General features: G+C 39.4%; 1 protein-coding gene across 2 annotated transcripts in view; it reads right to left on the minus strand.

Moving 5' to 3' along the window:
- The window catches only part of nnt2 (nicotinamide nucleotide transhydrogenase 2), a 42,892-nt gene that overhangs the window by 10,107 nt on the left and 12,247 nt on the right, over window positions 1-20,538 (minus strand). For both annotated transcript variants that reach the window (XM_061963919.1, XM_061963920.1), the window contains 16 exons: window positions 18,248-18,477; window positions 16,643-16,842; window positions 16,256-16,343; window positions 16,081-16,169; window positions 15,823-16,010; window positions 14,450-14,583; window positions 14,184-14,375; window positions 13,619-13,769; window positions 11,142-11,303; window positions 10,399-10,509; window positions 10,149-10,294; window positions 9,729-9,924; window positions 4,944-5,177; window positions 4,325-4,485; window positions 3,030-3,209; window positions 2,780-2,939 (listed from right to left, as the gene is read on the minus strand). In XM_061963919.1, coding sequence (XP_061819903.1) covers window positions 2,780-2,939; window positions 3,030-3,209; window positions 4,325-4,485; window positions 4,944-5,177; window positions 9,729-9,924; window positions 10,149-10,294; window positions 10,399-10,509; window positions 11,142-11,303; window positions 13,619-13,769; window positions 14,184-14,375; window positions 14,450-14,583; window positions 15,823-16,010; window positions 16,081-16,169; window positions 16,256-16,343; window positions 16,643-16,842; window positions 18,248-18,477 — 2,622 coding nt within the window. The remainder of the gene's footprint in view (window positions 1-2,779; window positions 2,940-3,029; window positions 3,210-4,324; window positions 4,486-4,943; window positions 5,178-9,728; window positions 9,925-10,148; window positions 10,295-10,398; window positions 10,510-11,141; window positions 11,304-13,618; window positions 13,770-14,183; window positions 14,376-14,449; window positions 14,584-15,822; window positions 16,011-16,080; window positions 16,170-16,255; window positions 16,344-16,642; window positions 16,843-18,247; window positions 18,478-20,538) is intronic.

The following is a 20,538-nucleotide window of genomic DNA, read 5'->3' on the forward strand; positions in this document are numbered from 1 at the left end:
GAAATGTATAGGGAGTCTCACTCTCTATTCACTTAGCTCTGTTCAAGGACAAAACACAATAGGTACACCCTATGTTTTTATCTTTGCAAATACACACATAATATAGCCCTCTGGGAAGCGCTACAGGTGCATTAAAACCAAAACAAACAGGCTAAAGAACAGCTTCTTCCCCAGGGCCATAACCATCCTGAACGGACTGCCCCATTGTCCCTCATAACTGCCTTCTCTTCGGTGCAATAACCCATTCCACCAACCACCCTGTTTTTTTTTTTTTTTTTTTTTTTCATGTATATATTCATTTCACACCATATTCATTGCACTTCTACATTTTTTATATTTTTATATATTTGCACATTGTTTTTCTATGCACACATCACACTGTATGGAATGGCCTCAATCTCGTTACCTTGCGTAATGACAATAAAGCTGATTCTGATTCTGATTCTGATTCTTCTAATACTTATTTGTATAGCTTATTTGGTTTTGATGGTGTGAAGAGGTGAATTTGTGTTAATGTTGTCTGTGTTGGCCCTGTGATGAGGTGGCGACTTGTCCAGGTTGTACCCTGCCTACCGCCCGAAAACAGCTGAGATAGGCTCCAGCGACCCTGAAAGGGACAAGTGGTAGAAAATGGATGGATGGTGTGAAGAGGTGCCAGAAACATGACGATGCAAGAGTGTGTGTGTGTGTGTGTGTGTGTGTGTGTCAGATACTTATGTTAACTTTTGTTTTCATTGGACAACATCCAAGTAACTCCGCCAGGGAGGGGCAGCAAGGTGGACAAAAACATGTGAGCAGAGGGACTATCAAGAGAGAATGCGCCAGACTTTGCAGAGCTTGGTCTTCTTTCCAGCGCTGGTAGTGCTACTGTTTGTACTGACTATTTGTAGAATACATTGCTAATCTTCAATTCTAGTCACCTTGTAGTTGATGCGTTTTTTCTTTGTTTCTTGCATTAAACAAAGAGCACAGTCTACTGAGTCAAATTGTGTGTTAAACATAATTGGCCAATAAATCTGATTCTGATTCCTATTCAGACAAGCCATTAGAACAAAAGAACCTGGGAGGACGACAGCAGCAATACAATAGCAACACATCCATCAGTTCCAGCTGCAATAACGCTCCTTTTTAATTACCATCTTTCACAGTATATTTATAGCTAGAATTCACTGAAATTAAAGTATTTCTTATATATATATATATATATATATAGTACAGTACACAGTAATGAAAACACAGTTCTACTAACTGTACTGTACTTGCTGCTTACTTTAAAAAAAACAAAAAACACTTACCTTTCACTATTTGAGTAGCCTTTGTTCTGCCATTTGAGTACTGGTGAGCGATCTCTGAATCCGGTAACATATCCTTCACGGATTTGTTGAAAACATCCGCAAATGACAACGGGATGTTGCTTGCAAGGTGGCCCATAATACTGCGTTGCCGCCGCCTTGTGCTTCTCTGACTGTTCATGAGTGACTATATCCATTCTGCCACCGTGTTATGGGTTATAGATAAACCTATGGATAATGGAGACATATATAATATAGTCTCCTTTTCAGGTGAGAGGACGCTAAAGGCAGTGCCTTTAAGGCACGCCCCCAATATTGTTTGTCCGGCTGGAAATTTTGGACATTACTATTTGCCGTAGTTTTGAAGCAATGCATGATGGGAATCCGGATGTTGTGTGCCGGCTGGAATAAACACACGCTGAGAAATAGTTCCGTGCCTGCCTACTTTATGGGTTATAGATAAACCTATGGATAACGGAGACATATATAATAGTCTCCTTTTCAGGTGGGAGATGACGCTAAAGGCAGTGCCTTTAAAGGCACACCCCCAATATAGTTGTCCGGCTGGAAATCGGGAGAAATTCGGGAGAATGGTTGTCCCGGAAGATTTTCGGGAGAGGCACTGAAATTCGGGAGTCTCCCAGAAAATTCGGGAGGGTTGGCAAGTATGCTCTGACATAAGCATTGACCTGGTCACTCCACATATAACAACTATATATAACAACATTTTAGGGCATGTACTGTACGGTCATAAAAAATGTTGTGATGAATTTACGTATATACATGATTAATGCAATATTTTTGGTAATTAATCACATGAGTTAACTTATTTTTGACAGCCCAAATTTAAATAGGTATTATTTTTGTAAGCCTTTCTACCAAGTTCATAATAACATACAAAAATGGGATGCTTGGGGGGGTCTACAATAGATATCAAACCTGTGTCTGCCTGGCTACAGTAGAATATAAAATTCCAATGAGACATCCATCCATCCACCCATTTTCTACCGCTTGTCCCTTACGGGGTCGCGGGCGGTGCTGGAGCCTATCCCAGCTGTACACGGTCGGAAGGCCGGGTACACCCTGGACAAGTTGCCACCTCATCGCAGGGCCAACACAGATAGACAGACAACATTCACACTCACATTCACACACTAGGGCCAATTTAGTGTTGCCAATCAACCTATCCCCAGGTGCATGTCTTTGGAGGTGGGAGGAAGCCGGAGTACGCGGATGGAACTCACGCAGTCAAGGGGAGAACATGCAAACTCCACACAGAAAGATCCCGAGCCCAGGATCGAACCCAGGACCTTCGTATTGTGAGGCACACGTACTAACCCCTGGTCCACCGTGATGCCCTCCAATGAGACAATAAATAATAAAAATGCCTGTAGACAACCACAATGTAGCCCAGCAAGAATCTTCTAATTCCTAATGACACATGTACCATCAAAGTTATTTCACTCAACAATAAGGGCAGCTGTCACCTGGCGTGATGATGATGTTATTGGCTTCCTTGATTATGTCAATGGTCTGGTCTACATTGACCTCTGTGTGAGTGCCAACAATCTCCATGGGTTTGCCACCTGCTGTGGAGGTGGTGCCAAAACCACCCAGGATCACATTGGGCAGTGAGCGGTTCATTGCCTTGGAAGAGAGGAGGAACGTTGTAGTTATGATCTATAAAGAAGCGTGATGGTGGTACTGAGTAAACTAGTGCCATGGGCGTGTACTCACCACACACATGATGTAGGAGAGGATAGCACCAGAGGAACCGATCAAAGCCCCAACGATGGTCATTAGGTTGTTTTCCAGCAGGAAACCTTCAGCGCATAGCGCCCAGCCAGAGTAGCTGTTTAAAACAGTGATGACCACTGGCATGTCTGCACCTCCAATGGCTGCTGTCAGGGTTACACCCTACATGGACATGGAATCATATTCAAGCTTCTTATTCCATCTATGCATGCTTACAAATACAAATTGTGGTGTTAATAGTCACCTATTTGACTAAAATGTATAGGTGATAATGAAAATATCGTGCAAAGGTTTTTTTTATGCAAGCAATTAGATTTACATGGTGAAACTAATATATGACAAAGGTTCATAACATGCAACTCAAGATATTTCAAGACTGCTTTTGATATAAGTTTGATTCTTATGGATTAAAAAAAAACCTTGAAGTTGAAATAATAAAAACAATTATAAAATAAAAACTTGACATATTTCACTTTGTATGAAATGAGTATATATCACATATTTGTTTCAGCTTTGAAGTTGAATTGCTGAAATGAATGGACTTTTACACGATATTCTATTATTTTTATGTTTTTATTTTAAACTGTACTCCATCACAGTGGTCCCCAACCTTTTTGTAGCTGCGGACCAGTCAACGCTTGAAAATGTGTCCCACGGACCGGGGGTTGGGGGGGTGGCTGGGTTACTATGGTATTTTTTTTTTTTTTTTGTCATAAAGAAATACAATCATGTGTACTTACGGACTGTATCCCTGCCGACTGTATTGATCTATATTGATATATAATGTAGGAACCAGACATATTAACAACAGAAAGAAACAACCCTTTTGTGCGAATGAGTGGCAAGTAGACATTTTTGGGTTGGTGCACTAATTGTAAGTGTATCTTGTGTTTTTTATGTTGATTTAATTAAAAAAAAAAATTTAATTAAATCAACATAAAAAACACAAGATACAAAAATTTTTTAATTAAAAAAAAAAAAAAATTTAAATTTAATTTCTCGTGCGGCCCGGTACCAATCGATCCACGGACCGGTACCGGGCCGCGGCCTGGTGGTTGGGGACCACTGATGTAGACCATAAGGAAGTGTTTTAAATGTAGAAAAAAATCATAATATGACCCCTTTGATGCGCTTCATAATCCGGTACGCTCTATGTTTGAAACTAGACCCGTTCATCGACAAGGCGCCTTATGGTCCACAATACGGTACATGCTTTTTTTCCCCATTTTTTTTATACAAATGTTTTCTTGCAGTGTTGCATGTTCGTGGATACTCACCATGACAGTTGACAGGCCAGACACTCCCAATAGACATCCCATTCCAGTGTTGTAGCTCGAGCTGAGCATGAAGGGCACCATGCCGCCAATCGCAGCCGCCATCAGACCGGCATTCAACATGTGACGTCCCGGCAATAGTAGAGGAGCAGAGTTCAGGAGCCCTACAGCACAAAGGCGCATGTTTAATTTTTATCAAGAAGGCTACGAACTGATGTTTTTTTTTTCTTTTGTACTGTATATCTAAAAGGAAGAACATGTTGAGATGCATAATATCACACTCTTTATTCAGCGTCTATAAACACGCAGATGTTCCAATCAACTATGCCCACAAATCAGACACAACCTTGCCATGTGTTCCTTTTCAAATCAGTTACACAATAACAAAAAGCTGTGACTATTAGTACAGAGCAGACTCGCAATCTAGCCTGGATTTCCTCAAACATTTTTGGGGGCTTTGGAATGATCAAAGCAGCAATCAAGACCAGACAATGCTGCGACGAGGATTCTGATTGTGTGTCAAAAATCAAAAAGAGTCATCTGACATGTAAAGTAAGCAAAGTTCCTAAAACATGTGATTATATTATCCAAATACCACACACACACACAAAGAGTTGCATACCTTGTAGCTTGCCGTAGGCCACCAGCGATCCGCTGAAGGTGACGCCCCCGATGTAAGTGCCCAAATACGCCACAGTCTTGAGCACACCAGCAGCCGGGTGAGCGTCGAGGTGGGGGAACTCAATCATGTACTCGGCGACGCAGGTGAGAACCGCCGCCAGCCCCACAAGGCTGTGAAACGCTGCCACCAGCTGTGGCAAGTCTGCGATTTCAATGCGCTTGGCGATGGTTAGACCTGCATGCCGGCACAGTTGAGACTTTTCAGTAAAACTCCAGGAGGTTAACACTCACCTTTGCATTGGCTAATTTGGAGAACATTGAGAAAGTAACATTTGGAAAATACAAAAATGAAAACAAGGAAAAAGGCCAGTCACCTGTTTAATGTCCCTTTATGTTTAGTAAATAGGGACTGATCTTCTAAAGGCAATGTAAAAGAGAGCATTTTACAGACCCCAAAAAAAGTGCGCCTGACTGTTGTGTTAAATATGGTTTATCATCCACATGTGTTTAATTACCGGTACTCACACGCTCATCTCATTGTGCAGGAACTTGACTGATGTTCTCCTTGGATTTAAATATTTCCCTTATAGACTGCACCAGAAAAATACAGGACCACACAAAACTTAAACTATAAATACAAAAAAAGATAAACAAGCCTGCTTATTAGGGATGGACAATAAACTAAATGAACATTTGACTAAAATGTATCAGCAAGGGGGAAATCATTTTTGTTTTTAATGAATGGAAGTATGTTCTGAACGTCTGCTTCCATGCCAATGGAATAATTTTGACTCTATTGTGTTAACATTAGTCAATAATCAATAGGCTAGGGATGATCTGATCAGGGTTTTATGCTGCCAATTTTGATCGTCCATGAGTGAAATCGGCCGATACCAATACTGATATAATGTATTAACTGTATCTTTTTCAATTTATTTATGGTGAGCGCTATTGACAGTTTAACACAAACACAATAGTTAACTAGTTTATTATTTTATTTTTCATTACAGTAGAAGAATTTAAGTTCCATCTTAAAACTCATTCGTATACTCTAGCCTTTAAATAGACTAATTTTTAGACCAGTTGATCTGATGTCTCTCTTTTCTGCTCTGCCCCCCTCTCCTGTGTGGAGAGGTTATCAGGTGATCACGGATCAGCTTCCACGGAGGGAACTGCACTTTTTTTTGGAATTTTACCGAACGGTAACAATCATGAGGGACAAGAACACACATGTCTTATTCGGGGGGGAATTCAAAGATGATAAAAAATGCTTGCAAGATGCAATTAATGGGAATCACCATTGTAGTGCATTTATTTCCGTTTCCATACCAGCGCACTTCTGACTTCTGGCAACAACTGTGTGTCCTACGTCCGGAAACAAATGCATGCGTGTCTTCTAATCATGGCAGACTGTAACAAACAACAAAGACGACTATTTTTGGACAAATGAGGATGCACAACCTTATCTTTTTGAAGTTCAATATACTGAGAATGAACTACTGCTTCTAGAAGCCAGCATGAAGGAAGAGTGAGACGCTGGAGCAGACGGAAACCGAGAAAGTGAGGTGAAAGAGACTCCGAGCTGCAAAATGTGGAATTTGAAGCCATGCTATTTCGACATCAAGAGAGTGCTTACCCAAATAAACCGCACAAACGTCCCTGGCCAGCTGGACCAAACAGACAATTGTTCATCGAGTGAGTCACACTTTATATTGATCATGATACATGCAGCACATCACCGTACAACTACAGTGCATACGCTGTCTGGCCATCTGTGTATAAACAAAATGAAATGTGGGCAAATACTTTACAGATACTGTAGTATGTTTGTTCATGTTGTTCAGTCAGTTCAGATTGGTGTCCTATCGCAGTGTTGTGCATTACAAACTCAAATGTGTTTCATGCTGACGTGGAAGCTAGTTTATCTCTTTCCGTAGCTAGCTTTTAGGGCTAATACCGTAGCACGCCAATGTGTTACTACTCTAGAAAAAAAGCTCCTCAGTGTTCGCTCTTACAATATCAATGTCGCTACAGCTTGGTTATTATCCAGGTTACGGAACATAAATTAAGTATTGTTGACGGTTTTTGAATGCATTTTTAAAGTAATAGAATGGATTGCTACCATTGCTCGCCACCAAGAACGAGCCGATTTTTACATGTTAGCATGCAAAAAAAAAATAATTGTCTTCTTGTCACTCATAATGATTGTGAACGATAGGCAAAATTCCAAAATAAGTGCAAATCCCCTTTAAGATGTGGATAATGGGTTTCACTATGTCAAGTGCTTTGAGTCTCTCGAGAAAAGCGCTGAATAAATATAATTCACAATTCACTTCCCTAATGACTGAATTATAAATAATAATTACAGCTGTCGTTTTGCACCACAATCGAACAGAACCATTCTCAGAGTTGTGTATAGAGAGAGTATGGCCAACTGCACAACAGGCGCCATGACTGCTACCAAGGACGTGTGCGGCTGTGCCCAGATGTATGCAATTGTTGTCATTTTAACATTAGTTTTTCGGATGAAATAAAACAAAATAATATGTCTATACATAGTTCTAAACATACTCCAGCTCATAAACTTACAATAAAACATGCTTTTATTTCGTCAAAATAGAATTTTGCTTGTGATTTTCTAACTGATTGATTAGTGTAACATGGTAATTGAATAGGTGTACTTTTGTAGTTAATTACCGATATTTCTGCACAATAACTCAGATATGGTAACACTGGCGAGCAGTGGAGAATATGGAGTTATTTTTGGTCTAGAACAGGGTTTGGGAACCTATGGCTCTAGAGCCAGATGTGGCTCTTTTGATGACTGCATCTGCTTAACACGATAAGTAATGAATAATTCCGCTGGTAATCACGATGTTAAAAATAACATTCAAAATATAAAACATTCTCATGCATTTGAATCCATCCATCCGTTTGTACCGCACCTGTTTAAGAAATAACAATGTTAATATAAATAATTAAAGACTTACTATACTCTAAAAATGTTGGTCTTACTTAAAAAATGCACGCATTTAGTTGTCCATCCATCCATCCATTTTCTACCACTTGTCCCTTTTTGGGGTCGCGGGGGGCGCTGGAGCCTATCTCAGCTGAAGAGGGCGGTAGGCGGTGTACACCCTGGACAAGTCGCCACCTCATCACAGGGCCAACACAGATAGACATTCAACATTCACACTCACATTCACACACTAGGGACAATTTAGTGTTGCCAATCAACCTATCCCCAGGTGCATGTCTTTGGGGGTGGGAGGAAGCCGGAGTACCCGGAGCGAACCCACGCAGTCACAGGGAGAACATGCAAACTCCACACAGAAAGATCCCGAGCGCAGGATCGAACCCCGGACCTTCGTATTGTGAGGGAGATGCACTAACCCCTCTTCCACCGTGCTGCCCGCATCTAGTTGTATTCAGTGTTAAAAAATATGATATGGCTCTCACGGAAATACATTTTAAAATATTTGGCTTTCATGGCTCTCTCAGCCAAAAAGGTTCCCGACCCCTGGTCTAGAACATCCATCCATCCACTACCGCTTGTATTTCTTTATTCATTATTGATGTGTTTCTTGCCACTTTATATTGTATATTTTCATATGAGATTTCCAGTTCATTTTCTAATTGGTTATTATACCCACAATGTGGTTTCTTTTACTCATTCAATGTTTGTCTATGTGTATTTGTGTTTAACTTTCTCTTCTGTTGCTCCCGAATTGCATTATGTTAGTTTTACTGAGATTCAAAGATAGTCTGTTTTTGTCAAACCATCGCTTTAATTTATAAATTTATTCTGTTATTTGTATTAGCTTCCGTATGTTCTCTCCTGAACAAAACACGTACATCGTGTCGTGTGTTTATCTCGCACAAGACGCTGTAATGGGTGGCTCTCCACTGTTGTTCGCAAACCTTCACTTCCCATACTTGTCTTCTTTCCGGGTTGTGGGAAAAGCAATGTAAAACCGTTCCACAATCCTCACAGGTGGAGCAACCCCCTGCTGCACAACAGGGCATTTACTATATACACCTCGAACAAAGAAGAAGCGCCACAAACGCATAGCATCAGGTCAAAGTTAGGAGCAGTCATGACGCCTTGTAGTCACGTCGTGAGTGTCATTAAGGAAATCGCCTGAAAACAGAGTTGGCCATACTCTCTTTATACACAACTCTCACCATTCTTGTCAGGACATTCCCCCCTGTTGAGGATTAATCCTTTGGATCCTACACCAGGTGCTCAGACCAAGATGCTGTCTTCTTATCATCTACCATGTCAGATGGATGTGCAAATATGTTCAATTGATCTAACTCTGCATTTAAAAGCATTTTTTAACAAGCTTGACTGTTTCTTACTGTAACAAAAGTTACTTTCCTTGGGTAGACGGGCTGCTCAAACCACACATTTATTCATGACACCATAACACGAAATATTTTTATTTGGCTGCACTCTTCTTTTTTTGCAAAAAGAGCAAACAATTGGGATGGAAACTGGGTAAACAAAAATACTTCCAATTTGTTTTTCAAAGGAGTGGGCATTAGACTGATGCATGTGTGAATTATTACACAATCGACGGAATCGTGCATAAGCTCAGCTTTATTAGGGTTTGTGCATATTTCTGTCTTTTTAGTCGACATTACTTTAGGCTTAAAACATCTGGTGCCTTTTATATTAAATAAACAACTGGCCATGTTTTTATGAACAATATTATAAAGGGTCATCTGCTGACTGTTTTAAAGAGTTCTTCAGTTAGATAATAATAAGTAAGAAGTCACTTACCCAGAGTTCCTCCAGTGGCCATGGCTAATGACATCTGTGACAACAGTTCCGGCGAAGGCTTGAGGGCACCTAAGGTGGCGGCGATGCCCCCTGCTACTCCCATCATGCCCAATGAGTTACCCAGTCGACTAGTGCCCTGAGCCGAAAGGCCTGCCAGCGCACCAACACAGCACAGGCCTGAGCCCAAGTACATCATCTGCGGATGACAAATGCAAGTTACACTTCTTAAGTCCAAACAAATGAAATGATTTTAGTTTGCTTTTCTTCTTAAAAATGATTCATTTTATCACAATAGAATCAATCACTTGTTCAACCTTAGAAAGAAATGATTGAAGTGGGTGAATGTTCGGTTGATAAAGCCTCAGAAACCCTACAAAATGATTTCAGGCAATTCAATTAAACACGAACAAAAAGTGTCACCTGTTCAATGTTGTATCCAGCTGCTACAGAAGCACCATATCCCCCAACAAACGCAGCCCCGGGCAGCAAGTACAGGTAGTTGTACTCAGGGGGGTCAGTGGGACGCTTGAACATGTCCAACATCCGCTGGGTGATCAGAAAACCACCTGAGAATGTACAAATATAGTATATTAAATGTGGAGATTTGGTTGTATAGGTTAAAAAAACAGATGATTAGTTTCAGTTAAAAATATTTTTCAAAATGTCACACCGGCAATGTTGATGGAGGAAATAAAGGCAGCAGCCAAGGCGAGACTCTCAGGCAAGCTGGAAGGTGTAAGACCTCCTCCCATCAGAACCAGACCTCCTACTGCTGTCAGACCTGTTATGAAGCACAAAAGTAAGACCTAAAGTACACATATGAACACCATTTATTAATATTTGGTGATAAAGCTTAAAGGGGAACTGCACATTTTTTGGGAATTTTCCCTATCATCCACAATACTTATGTGAGACAGGGACACGTCGTTCTCTTTTCTGTGCCGTCTAAATATTTAAAAACTGTGAACACAAGGCAGCTAACAATGCAGGTGGTGGAATTAATCAATTCCGTCTATAAAGCTGTTACGGCGCACGCGCAGTCCGCTTTTCCCTCTTCTGCGGGAGTACCTAGAAGCTCCACTGTGAGCGCCGCTAGACACGCGCTCGCTGCGCAGACCGCTTACAATGAGCAAAATATTGTAAATATTACTCCATGTTTAATGAATGTGCAAGTTACTACATTATATACATACTCACAACATGTATATAAAAAGGTGTTGGAGGTTTTTAGAAGCAGAATAGATTGTATTCCCATTACCAGCATTGTTAGGCACCTCTTGCTAGCAGTTTTTTCTTATTTATAACGCACAGAAATGAAAAAGACATCGGTGTTCTTGTCTCACATAAGGATTGTGGATGATGGAGAAAATTCCAAAAAACAAGTGCAGTTTATTTTAAAGCATAAATGGTGACCTGAGATGGCGTTGGTGACGGACATCAAAGGCGAGTGCAAGGCGGGGGTCACGCCCCACACAGTGTGATATCCCACAATCCCAGCCAGGCCAAAGGTTGTCACCATTTGTGTAAAGGCTGCGTTGGGGGAAATGAGCCCAAGAGCCAGACATGTGGATAGACCTGCAAGGGGTAGGAAAGCAGCGTTGAAGCAAAGTTATTTTTAATCTCTCACACACACTACTCACACACGCACACGCTCATTCACACACCCACGCACACATACATTAACAAGCAAGTAGCAAGCAGTATCATAACATCAAGTAAAAGTGTAACTTAGGGATGGGCACAATACATTTAATAAGTACCGGTATGTGGAAAATAAGTCTACTGTGTCTTAAAGCATCCAGTAAAGGGGATGTTGGCTCAATTTCAACTGCCTTGCATTCTTTAAAAAAGTGACAAAAAGACGAATGAAAATTACGAATTAGCAATGACAAATCGAGCAATAATATTCACTATAACCTCTGCTATGGCACATCTCCTCCAAGCAGCATGCTCAACACTGGCATAGAAATGGGAATTTAAAACTTTCAGATCGAGACTATCCTAGTTAATCAAAATTAAGAAATAACAGAACTCAAATGCCCACCCCAGGTTTAATCATAATAATCCCCAGTAAATACAAATATCAATATATAACTTAAACCAGAGGTCTTCAACAGCATCTGTGACAACCACAGGGTCCGCAGAGGTACTGCAGGGGGGCCAAAAAAATGTTGGTAGATTGTTGTTTTTTTTAATCTATTTTTTTATATTTACTCCCGCAATTGTTCCACAAATGTAAATGTCTTTAAATACACATGAACATTAAGCCAACACACTGTCATGCCATTAAATGTGAATAAATAATAACATGAATAAATAATCATATTATTAAATTCATGTCAGCATTTCAGAAGGCCAGCGATTAGTGCACTAGTTGTCAGCTAAGGATTGGCACGTTAGTTGCCAGCCAGCGATTAGCGCACACGTTGTCCTAGCAATTAACGCACTAGTGAGTGATTAATTAGGGCCTTAGTTGCCAGCTGGCAATTAGCACACTAGTTGTCACTAGCAATCAACGCGGCAGTAGCTTGCTAGTAATTAATTAGGGCGTTAGTTGTCAGCTAGTGATTAGCACACTAGTTGCCAGCTAGCAATTAGCAAGCTAATTACCAGCTACCAATTAGCATACAAGTTGGCGATTACAGGGTTAGGTGCCAGCTACCTATTAGAGGCACAATACTGTTATTTGAATATCTTTACATATACATACATATATATATATATATATATATATATATATATATATATATATATATATATATATATATATATATATATATATACACATACATATATACGGTATGTATATATACACATATACATACATATATATGTATATATACACATATACATGTATATATACATATATATATGTATGTATGTATGTGTATATATATATGTATATATATATATATATACATACATACATATACATATATATGTATATACATATATATACATATATATGTATATACATATATATATATATGTATATACACATATATATATATTTATTTATACACACACACACACACACATACATATACATACATATATATATATATATATATATATATATATATACATACATACATACCTACATACAAACATACATACACACACACACACACATATATATACGCCATCAGTGTGTGAATGTGTGTGTGAATGTGGAAATACTGTCAAAAGCTTTGAGTACCTTGAAGGTAGAAAAGCGCTATACAAGTATAACCCATTTATCATTTATTTATATACTGTACATACATTCACATAACCCTACTAGGTAGCCACATTGGCTACCTAGTACCAAGTAAAAAAGTTTTTGAGGAGCCCTGATGTAGTGTATGCCACAGCCTGATGTTGCTTTGAGAGCTCCTGCTAGAACTTTTACTTTTCTACCTGGTACCTAATTAAACAACCTTCTGCCTACACGTCGCTTGCTTTCTCTGGGTCCCAAAGGCTGCTATGAGGATTGGTAAATTGATGAAGCCCTGACAAAATCAAATGAATAAATACATCTTTTGATAATTATTTAAATGTATTAAATCATAAAATAATGAAATCGATAATTACTTAAATTATTTAATTAATGCATGTAATTTTACATTAATAAATGAATTACACATTTAATAAAACATTTATGTATTCAATTACAATTATACATAATTAATGACACATTTAATTAATTACTTAAAAATGTATTTATTTAATAAATGTTGTCCCATTTGGCCAACCATAAAACTGCATGAACATTGTTATTTGGCAAATGGTTGAATTTGTGAAAAATGTATTTGGACCAGTGATTTACTCAAATATATTCACAGTATGATTTACTCAAATATATTCACAGTATCAAAATGACTGCTTAGAAATGCACATCCTGTCCTAACCTGTAGTGTAAACGCCAGCAGAAGTCAAGGTGCGTTGGAAAGGAGAAACTGCAGCCCCTTTCTCAGCTTCCAACTGGGCAACCGATTTCTGTTTCACCGGGGGTGGTGGAACAGTCTTGGGGAGGGGGGCCGGGAACATATTCTGGCCATCCTGTGTGTGTACCAGAAAAATGTAATAGTGTGAGAATGGATGACAAAATTAGCACAGCAGTTTTTCGTGAGAGAGAAACATCAATATCAATTTGCATTGTGTACAGTGCTGTAGGTAGATACTGCCTGGAGGGTGAGGATACTTTAAATACAAACATAACAAACAAATGGCAATCAAGAAACACTTAACAGTGGTTTTGAAAGACAACATTGAGGTTGCATGCTTTGACTGCCATAAACAATGTGTCAAAGGCATTGTACTTGGAAAAAGTCAGTTATACAGCATACATAACATTCTTGCTGGTGAAATGATGGCAGTGGTATATTGGCAGAGTATATTAACATGAGAGCATCTCATGCCAGGAGCCGAGAACGAGCGCCAGCAGAAATGAAGACGATTACAAATGAAACCCACCTTCATCACGAGCGTCCCGCGGATGACGTGATCCATTGTTCCATAGTCAAAATCTTCTTTGGGCTCGTAGTGGAAGTATTCTTTGTCAGGGCTGATGGCCTTCAGCAGCTTCAGTACATTGTTGGAGTAGAGGGTGCTGGCTTGGGTGGCCATGCGGCTGGGCAGGTCCGTGTAGCCGATATGGGTGACGTTCTTATCCAGAAAAGCAATAACAATGCATTGTTAAATACTGATCAAATTAACTCGTCAGGGAGAGAACCTATCACCTTGTGAACATAAAGCTCTCCAGGATGTGTGGTCTCAATGTTGCCCCCAGCCTCTGCAGCCAGATCCACTACCACAGAACCTTCTTTCATGGACTCCACAAATTCCTTCTTAATCAGAATGGGAGCCCTCTTTCCTAAACACAGGACATAAGAAACTTGGTCAAACAAGAAGTCAGGAAAGGCCTGAACAGATGTTGGTGTCAGTCCTGTCCAGGCTTGTGCCTGTTTTTATGCCCCCTGGCATAAACCCATTTGTTTAGGGATACAATGACTACAGGGGGCCACATGATTATGGTGACCGGTCACTTGTCATGTCATGCTCTGCAGGTGTTTGCTGGTTCTACTTTGATGGACTGAATTGCCTCACAGATACAATTATAATTTGTTTGTGCTAAAATTCTATTTACCTTCGTCATAGTTGTAGTTTAGTTTAACAGCATCACAGTCTCGTTCATTCATAAGCCTGTTAGGGTAATGGCTAACATAGCAGCGCTTCCAACGCCGTCATCATGACCAATTTAAGGTCATATTTCTAAAATGACCATACTATTTAAGTTTAAATCATAGCCAAACCTTTTCCCCAAAGATACAATGTCTAAAAAAACATGAGATTTTTCATCGTTTTTGCCCAATATTGTCTTTTGTTTACTTTTTCAATTAATGTCAAAGTGGCACAACAGTTTTGAATTGGCTTCACTGTAGTAGGAGATATCGAACAATTTTCTTCCCCCTTGGACATAACTTGTTTTTTTATCCATTTTTATATAAACATTGGACATTATCTGGAATTTAAACACTTGGCTATTGAACATATTAGATTGAACTGAATTGTAAATATAAATGTAGTCTTTTTGTTTATAGTTTATACGTGATTATTTTAAAGTAGATACAAATGTTTACAAAACTTGTAAAATATTAATAATACATTATTTATTGTAATTATAAACATACTTGAACTGTATTTGTGTTTGTTGTGTCTTTTATGCATACACCCAAATCTACTTCTGGTCGTAAAGAGTAATACAGTAAACCCTGGTTAATTTTTCTATTTTCCTCAAATTAACATTTTAACATTAACAAAGCCCTCTAGACATAATTAATACCCACATAGTTAGCTTTACAAGCCACAAACTTCGAAGTGGGATGTGGGAAAAAAAGGGACGACTGTATTACAACACTCACTAGACTGCAGTCAGCGCTATAGTTCCTAGCTTGTTGTATGAGTAATATTAAAGACCAAAATGGGGCCACAAGCAAAATCTTGTTTAGGGCCACAAAAATACTAGGACGAACCCTGGCTGTAGAACACCTCTTACCCCGAGTCAGCTGGAATGAATCTAAAACAAAATACTGCCGAAATCTGAGAGACTAACCTGGAATTAGGGCAGTGCTGATGAGAATGTCGACGTCTTTGCACTGCTTGGCGAATAGCGCCATCTCCGCCTCAATAAACTCCTTGGACATTTCTTTGGCGTACCCTCCGACTCCCTCGCCAGACTCTTCGATTTGCACTTCTAAAGGCTCCGCCCCGAAGGACTTGAATTGTTCCAGAGCTGCTGGTCTGAAAGTCGTGAAACAGTCAGTTATTTATTTACAAGTACAAACGGTGAGCCAGGCTTAAAAGCTTCTACCGAGTGTCAAATCCTCGCACTATTGCTCCCATGGATTTGGCTGCTCCTGCTGCTGCTAAACCAGCCACACCTCCTCCAATGACAAGGACCTGAAGACAGCAAAAATCCATGTGGACCACATGCTTTTAAAATGTTTCACCGTTGAAATGAGACAACAATTGAAAGTCTTGTTTACCTTAGCTGGTGGTACTTTTCCTGCAGCAGTGATCTGACCAGTAAAGAACCGACCAAAGTGGTTGGCAGCCAGAACCACAGCTTTGTACCTACAAACCAAAAGCTCAAATAATCAACAGAACTGATGAACAAACGCATCTGAATTAAGGTCACAACATTAGGGACACCTACATAATCTAATGAAAGCTGTATAAATAAAGTCCTTATTTTGCAATGACTACAAAAGGTACAAGTGAAAACCATATCCTGTAAGCAACAGTGGATTGTTTTTCACAATAATAGATTTAGAATAGTCTGGTCTTTTCAAATGCGCAAAACTCTTCCATTGATCTCATCAGAGTGTGTACCTAATGAAGCGCCAACAAAGTATCTTTTCTCTTCCCCTCACCCAGCGATGTTGGCCATGGAGCTGAGAGCGTCGTAGCCTTGAGCGATGGTGACTCTGGGCACTTGATCCATGGCTAACACAGTGCTTTTCCTCTCCGACAGCTTCTTCAGCAGCTCTGGATTTTGAGCCGGATAGACGAAGCTCACCAGAGTGGACATTGTTTTTAGGAGGTCGACCTCTGTCAAACTGGGGGCCCGGACCTAGAGGAAAAGAGATCTCAGTACTTTAATGTGTCCACATACAGAGAGGTGTCTAAACTTGTTTCTTTTTTGTCTGTATTTCTATTACAACAAACATGACAACAAAGAGAAAGAAAATAGAAAAAAAGAAAGAAAGGAGCTTTCAACATGCAGGAACTTTTGTGGGGCATCTTTGTGCTGAAGAAAGCTGATCAGTGAAACTATCTTGCAGTGTTTTTACTCAGCCGTAGTTAATAAACTATATTTTTTTCTTATGTTTTTAGAACTTAGTTTTGATACACAAAGCTACAAGAAGTGGACAGACTCTTTTAAACGTGTTTATTTTTTTTACTTTGTTGGACAAATGTGAAATACAGGAGGCAGTACACTAGTGTAATGAATGTAAATGACATCAAACATTAACTATTTACTTAATTACATGTTGTAAAAGTAGTCAGTGACACTCCATTTGTGTAGTTATTAGTCTCAACCCGAGTGAACAGAATGCTAATGCTAACAAGCTAACGCTAAAGTGACGAGTTTGTGTTGTCTGCGTGGGATAAACACTGACATTTATTATTTATATTTTGTTATTTACAGCTGAAATGGACCAAAAGGAACCGCCTGACCCTCATTAATTCATAATTTACAGAGAGGACGACTTTCTGACAGTTGGACATTGTGGACTAAAGCCAGACTTTTTATGAACAATTCGGTACACTTTATTTTTTAAAGCATATTGTTTTGTATATTGTTGCTTTATATTTAATTTACTTACTTTTTAGTAAAATAACTGATCTAATACTGTCTGTTTATTTACATGGTATGAGTGTAGATGTATATTAAACCACTCCTCCATACGACATCAGCCGGATTTGTATTAATTACCTTGAACTGTGAAATGCGGTGGAAACACAAGCCACACACTTCTACAAACCTATAGTTTCAGGAACTGGGGGTTCCAGAAACTAAAAGTTCATGAACTTTTGGTGAAAAAGGGCCTTTTGTTTACTCCCGAGACAACCTTTTATACCACAAAGTTCATTGAGCAGGATCTGTTTGTGACTGTGTGTGTTGACTTTCTGTGTTGGTTGCAGTATATTTGCTCTGTGAGTGGGAAAGGTTGTTTGGATTGGGTCATATAAAGTAATGCTATGCTTTCACCATTTCTAACTTAATTTCATGGCCATTGACCTGATATACCAACATTTTCCACAGGAAGGTGGTAAAAATGCAGCAATTAAACAATGAAATATTTTAAACTAAACTGGACACACCCCACGGGCCGCATTCTTTTTTTAAACTTGTGATGTCTCGTGCAGCCTGCTGGCATCTTCAGTCTAGCCCGCGGCCCGTAGTATGGACACCACTGATATAGAGCTATATTTTGTTAGAATGACAAACTACATGGTGCAGGTCTACGAACCTTGAGGACCAAGTCTGATCCAAGGGCTCCTTTGACATCAGTGATGCTGGCGCCTGCTTCTTTGTACTGCTGGTCAGAGAACTTTGATTCCTCGCCAGCTCCACTCTCAACTTGTACTCTGAAGCCTTGTTTGACCAGCGCTTGGACGCCAGCAGGTGATAACGCCACACGGCGCTCATTCTGAAACGTCTCCTTGGGTACGCCAACCACTAATTCCTTGTAGAGCACACCTTGAACACAGATTGAGAACATTATTAAGGCTTTCTGCTAGACCACCACAACATATACCAAACGGCATCCTTTAGAAGTGCTGTTGGTAACTTCCTCACAGTAACATTTTTCAAAGCAAAAATTACAAACAAGAACACCACTGGCTTTAATGGTTTAACAGAAAACATTTGTTTCACAAATTAATATATTTTTCACAATTAGGAAGTTTATGCCGCAAACGCTAGCTATCCAAATTGCTATTATTAGGTAAAAACACCCAAAGCTAATGTGCGTGCTCGTGTTACGTACGTACATACCGGTAATTACGTCATTACACACAAGAAGCCGTAAGACAGCAGGATATACTTTGTAAAATACATTTGGGAGTTGGCGCCCTTTAGTGTGTAAATTATGCAATTAGCCCCTTTAATAGTTTACCATGCTGTGTATGGAAATGTTCCATGTTTACCAAAACAGGAACTTCCCTAGTACTCTTATATAAAATACAAACCCAAAAACTGTGTTCATTATGCAAAAAATATCAACCACAGGTTATGAATCCAATGCATGCCACGGATAGCATATAGTGCAGAGTGGGTTACGTTAAGTCCAAGGAGAAAAACACTTTTTTTGGAATTTTGCCTATCATTTACAATCCTAATGTAAGACAAGAACACAAGTGATTCTTTTTTAATGCATTCTAAATATTAAATAAATGCGATCAAAGGTCTGCTTACAATGGAGCCAATAGGAGTCGCTGTAGTCTGCCTATAAACCTCCTAAAAAACATCCAAACACCTACATTAAGGTTTCATAAATGCTGTAAGTATATATGTGATGCAGTAAATGGCACATATATAATAACATTTAATATTTACGTATTTTACTCATTTTAAGCCGGTCGTCGACTCGGTCCTTTTGAGGAGCATCATTTGGAAGGTGGACGGAATGAAACAAACATCCCTCGACAATCTTAAAGGAGCCATATGTAATAACTTCATGTCAAGTCATCATTAAATGGCCCTGATATGTCAAAAGGCATTAATAAATCATGTTCTTTTCGAATACCTCTATAACTGATAACAGTAGTTCAGCCGGAATATGCTCATTTCAAAATTAGAATTACAGCCCAGAAATCTTGTTATTGTTTTCATTTCGATGTCCCGCTCTCCACCGTTTGACCAATTAGAAAATCTGTGAGTGTGTCACATCCAGGTTGCCAGTTACGCACCGCCACCTTCGTCTGGCTACTGCCACTGTTAAAGTTACTAAACATGTCAGAGAGACCTTAGTAAATCTAAAAGGCCTCGTTACGATTCTCAACTTATTCATCACAAAGCCAGGAACAAAACGAGTATTTGTTGATGCCTTTGAAAGATGGAGATGATTGAAGGCGGAGAATATTTTTTCATCTGACGCCAAACTTGCTAATTTCCTTCTTGATAGGTAAGTAAGGCATTTATGTTTTCTTATTACTTGTAATAAAGTCTATGATCTTGTCTAACAAAGCTAGTATATTCGTGCAACGAATGCTTAGTGTGATGGTGCTTAGCTCTTAGTGTAATGCTTAGCATGCTAGCCCGGTCAATGACACATCGACATATTGGCTAACGGGGTAAATATATGCCTGTTAGCCTGTATGTCGATGTGTATCGAACTGACAGGGCAAATATATAATTTCGACAAAAAAAGCCTATGTGGATATGGGTAGTGTCAGTGCCTATTTCGTTCTCAATATGCTGATATGCTGAGGAAATGGGTTCCAACATTAGCACTGCTGTCATCATGGCAATGTGAAAATGGAGACAGCAACTCACATGATAAAATAATTCCTCATTTGTGTAGCCTATAGGCATACCTTGGTAAAATGTCTCCTCTTTAGTTTTGAGCATACATTAGGCTGCTAAGTATGCTCTACTTATTTTCACCAGGATGACCATTGCTAGCGTTGGTTGTGGTTTGTTTTAGTCTTTGTTTTCTGATAGTACTGACAATAACCATATGATTGCCATTTGTTGTGATATTGTACGCAGGCATGACGTACTTTTTTCCTGAAAATAGCCTAATTTCTGTTTAAAATG

The sequence above is a fragment of the Nerophis lumbriciformis genome, linkage group LG06 (genome assembly GCF_033978685.3).
Source record: "Nerophis lumbriciformis linkage group LG06, RoL_Nlum_v2.1, whole genome shotgun sequence".
Classification (NCBI taxonomy): Eukaryota; Metazoa; Chordata; class Actinopteri; order Syngnathiformes; family Syngnathidae; genus Nerophis; species Nerophis lumbriciformis.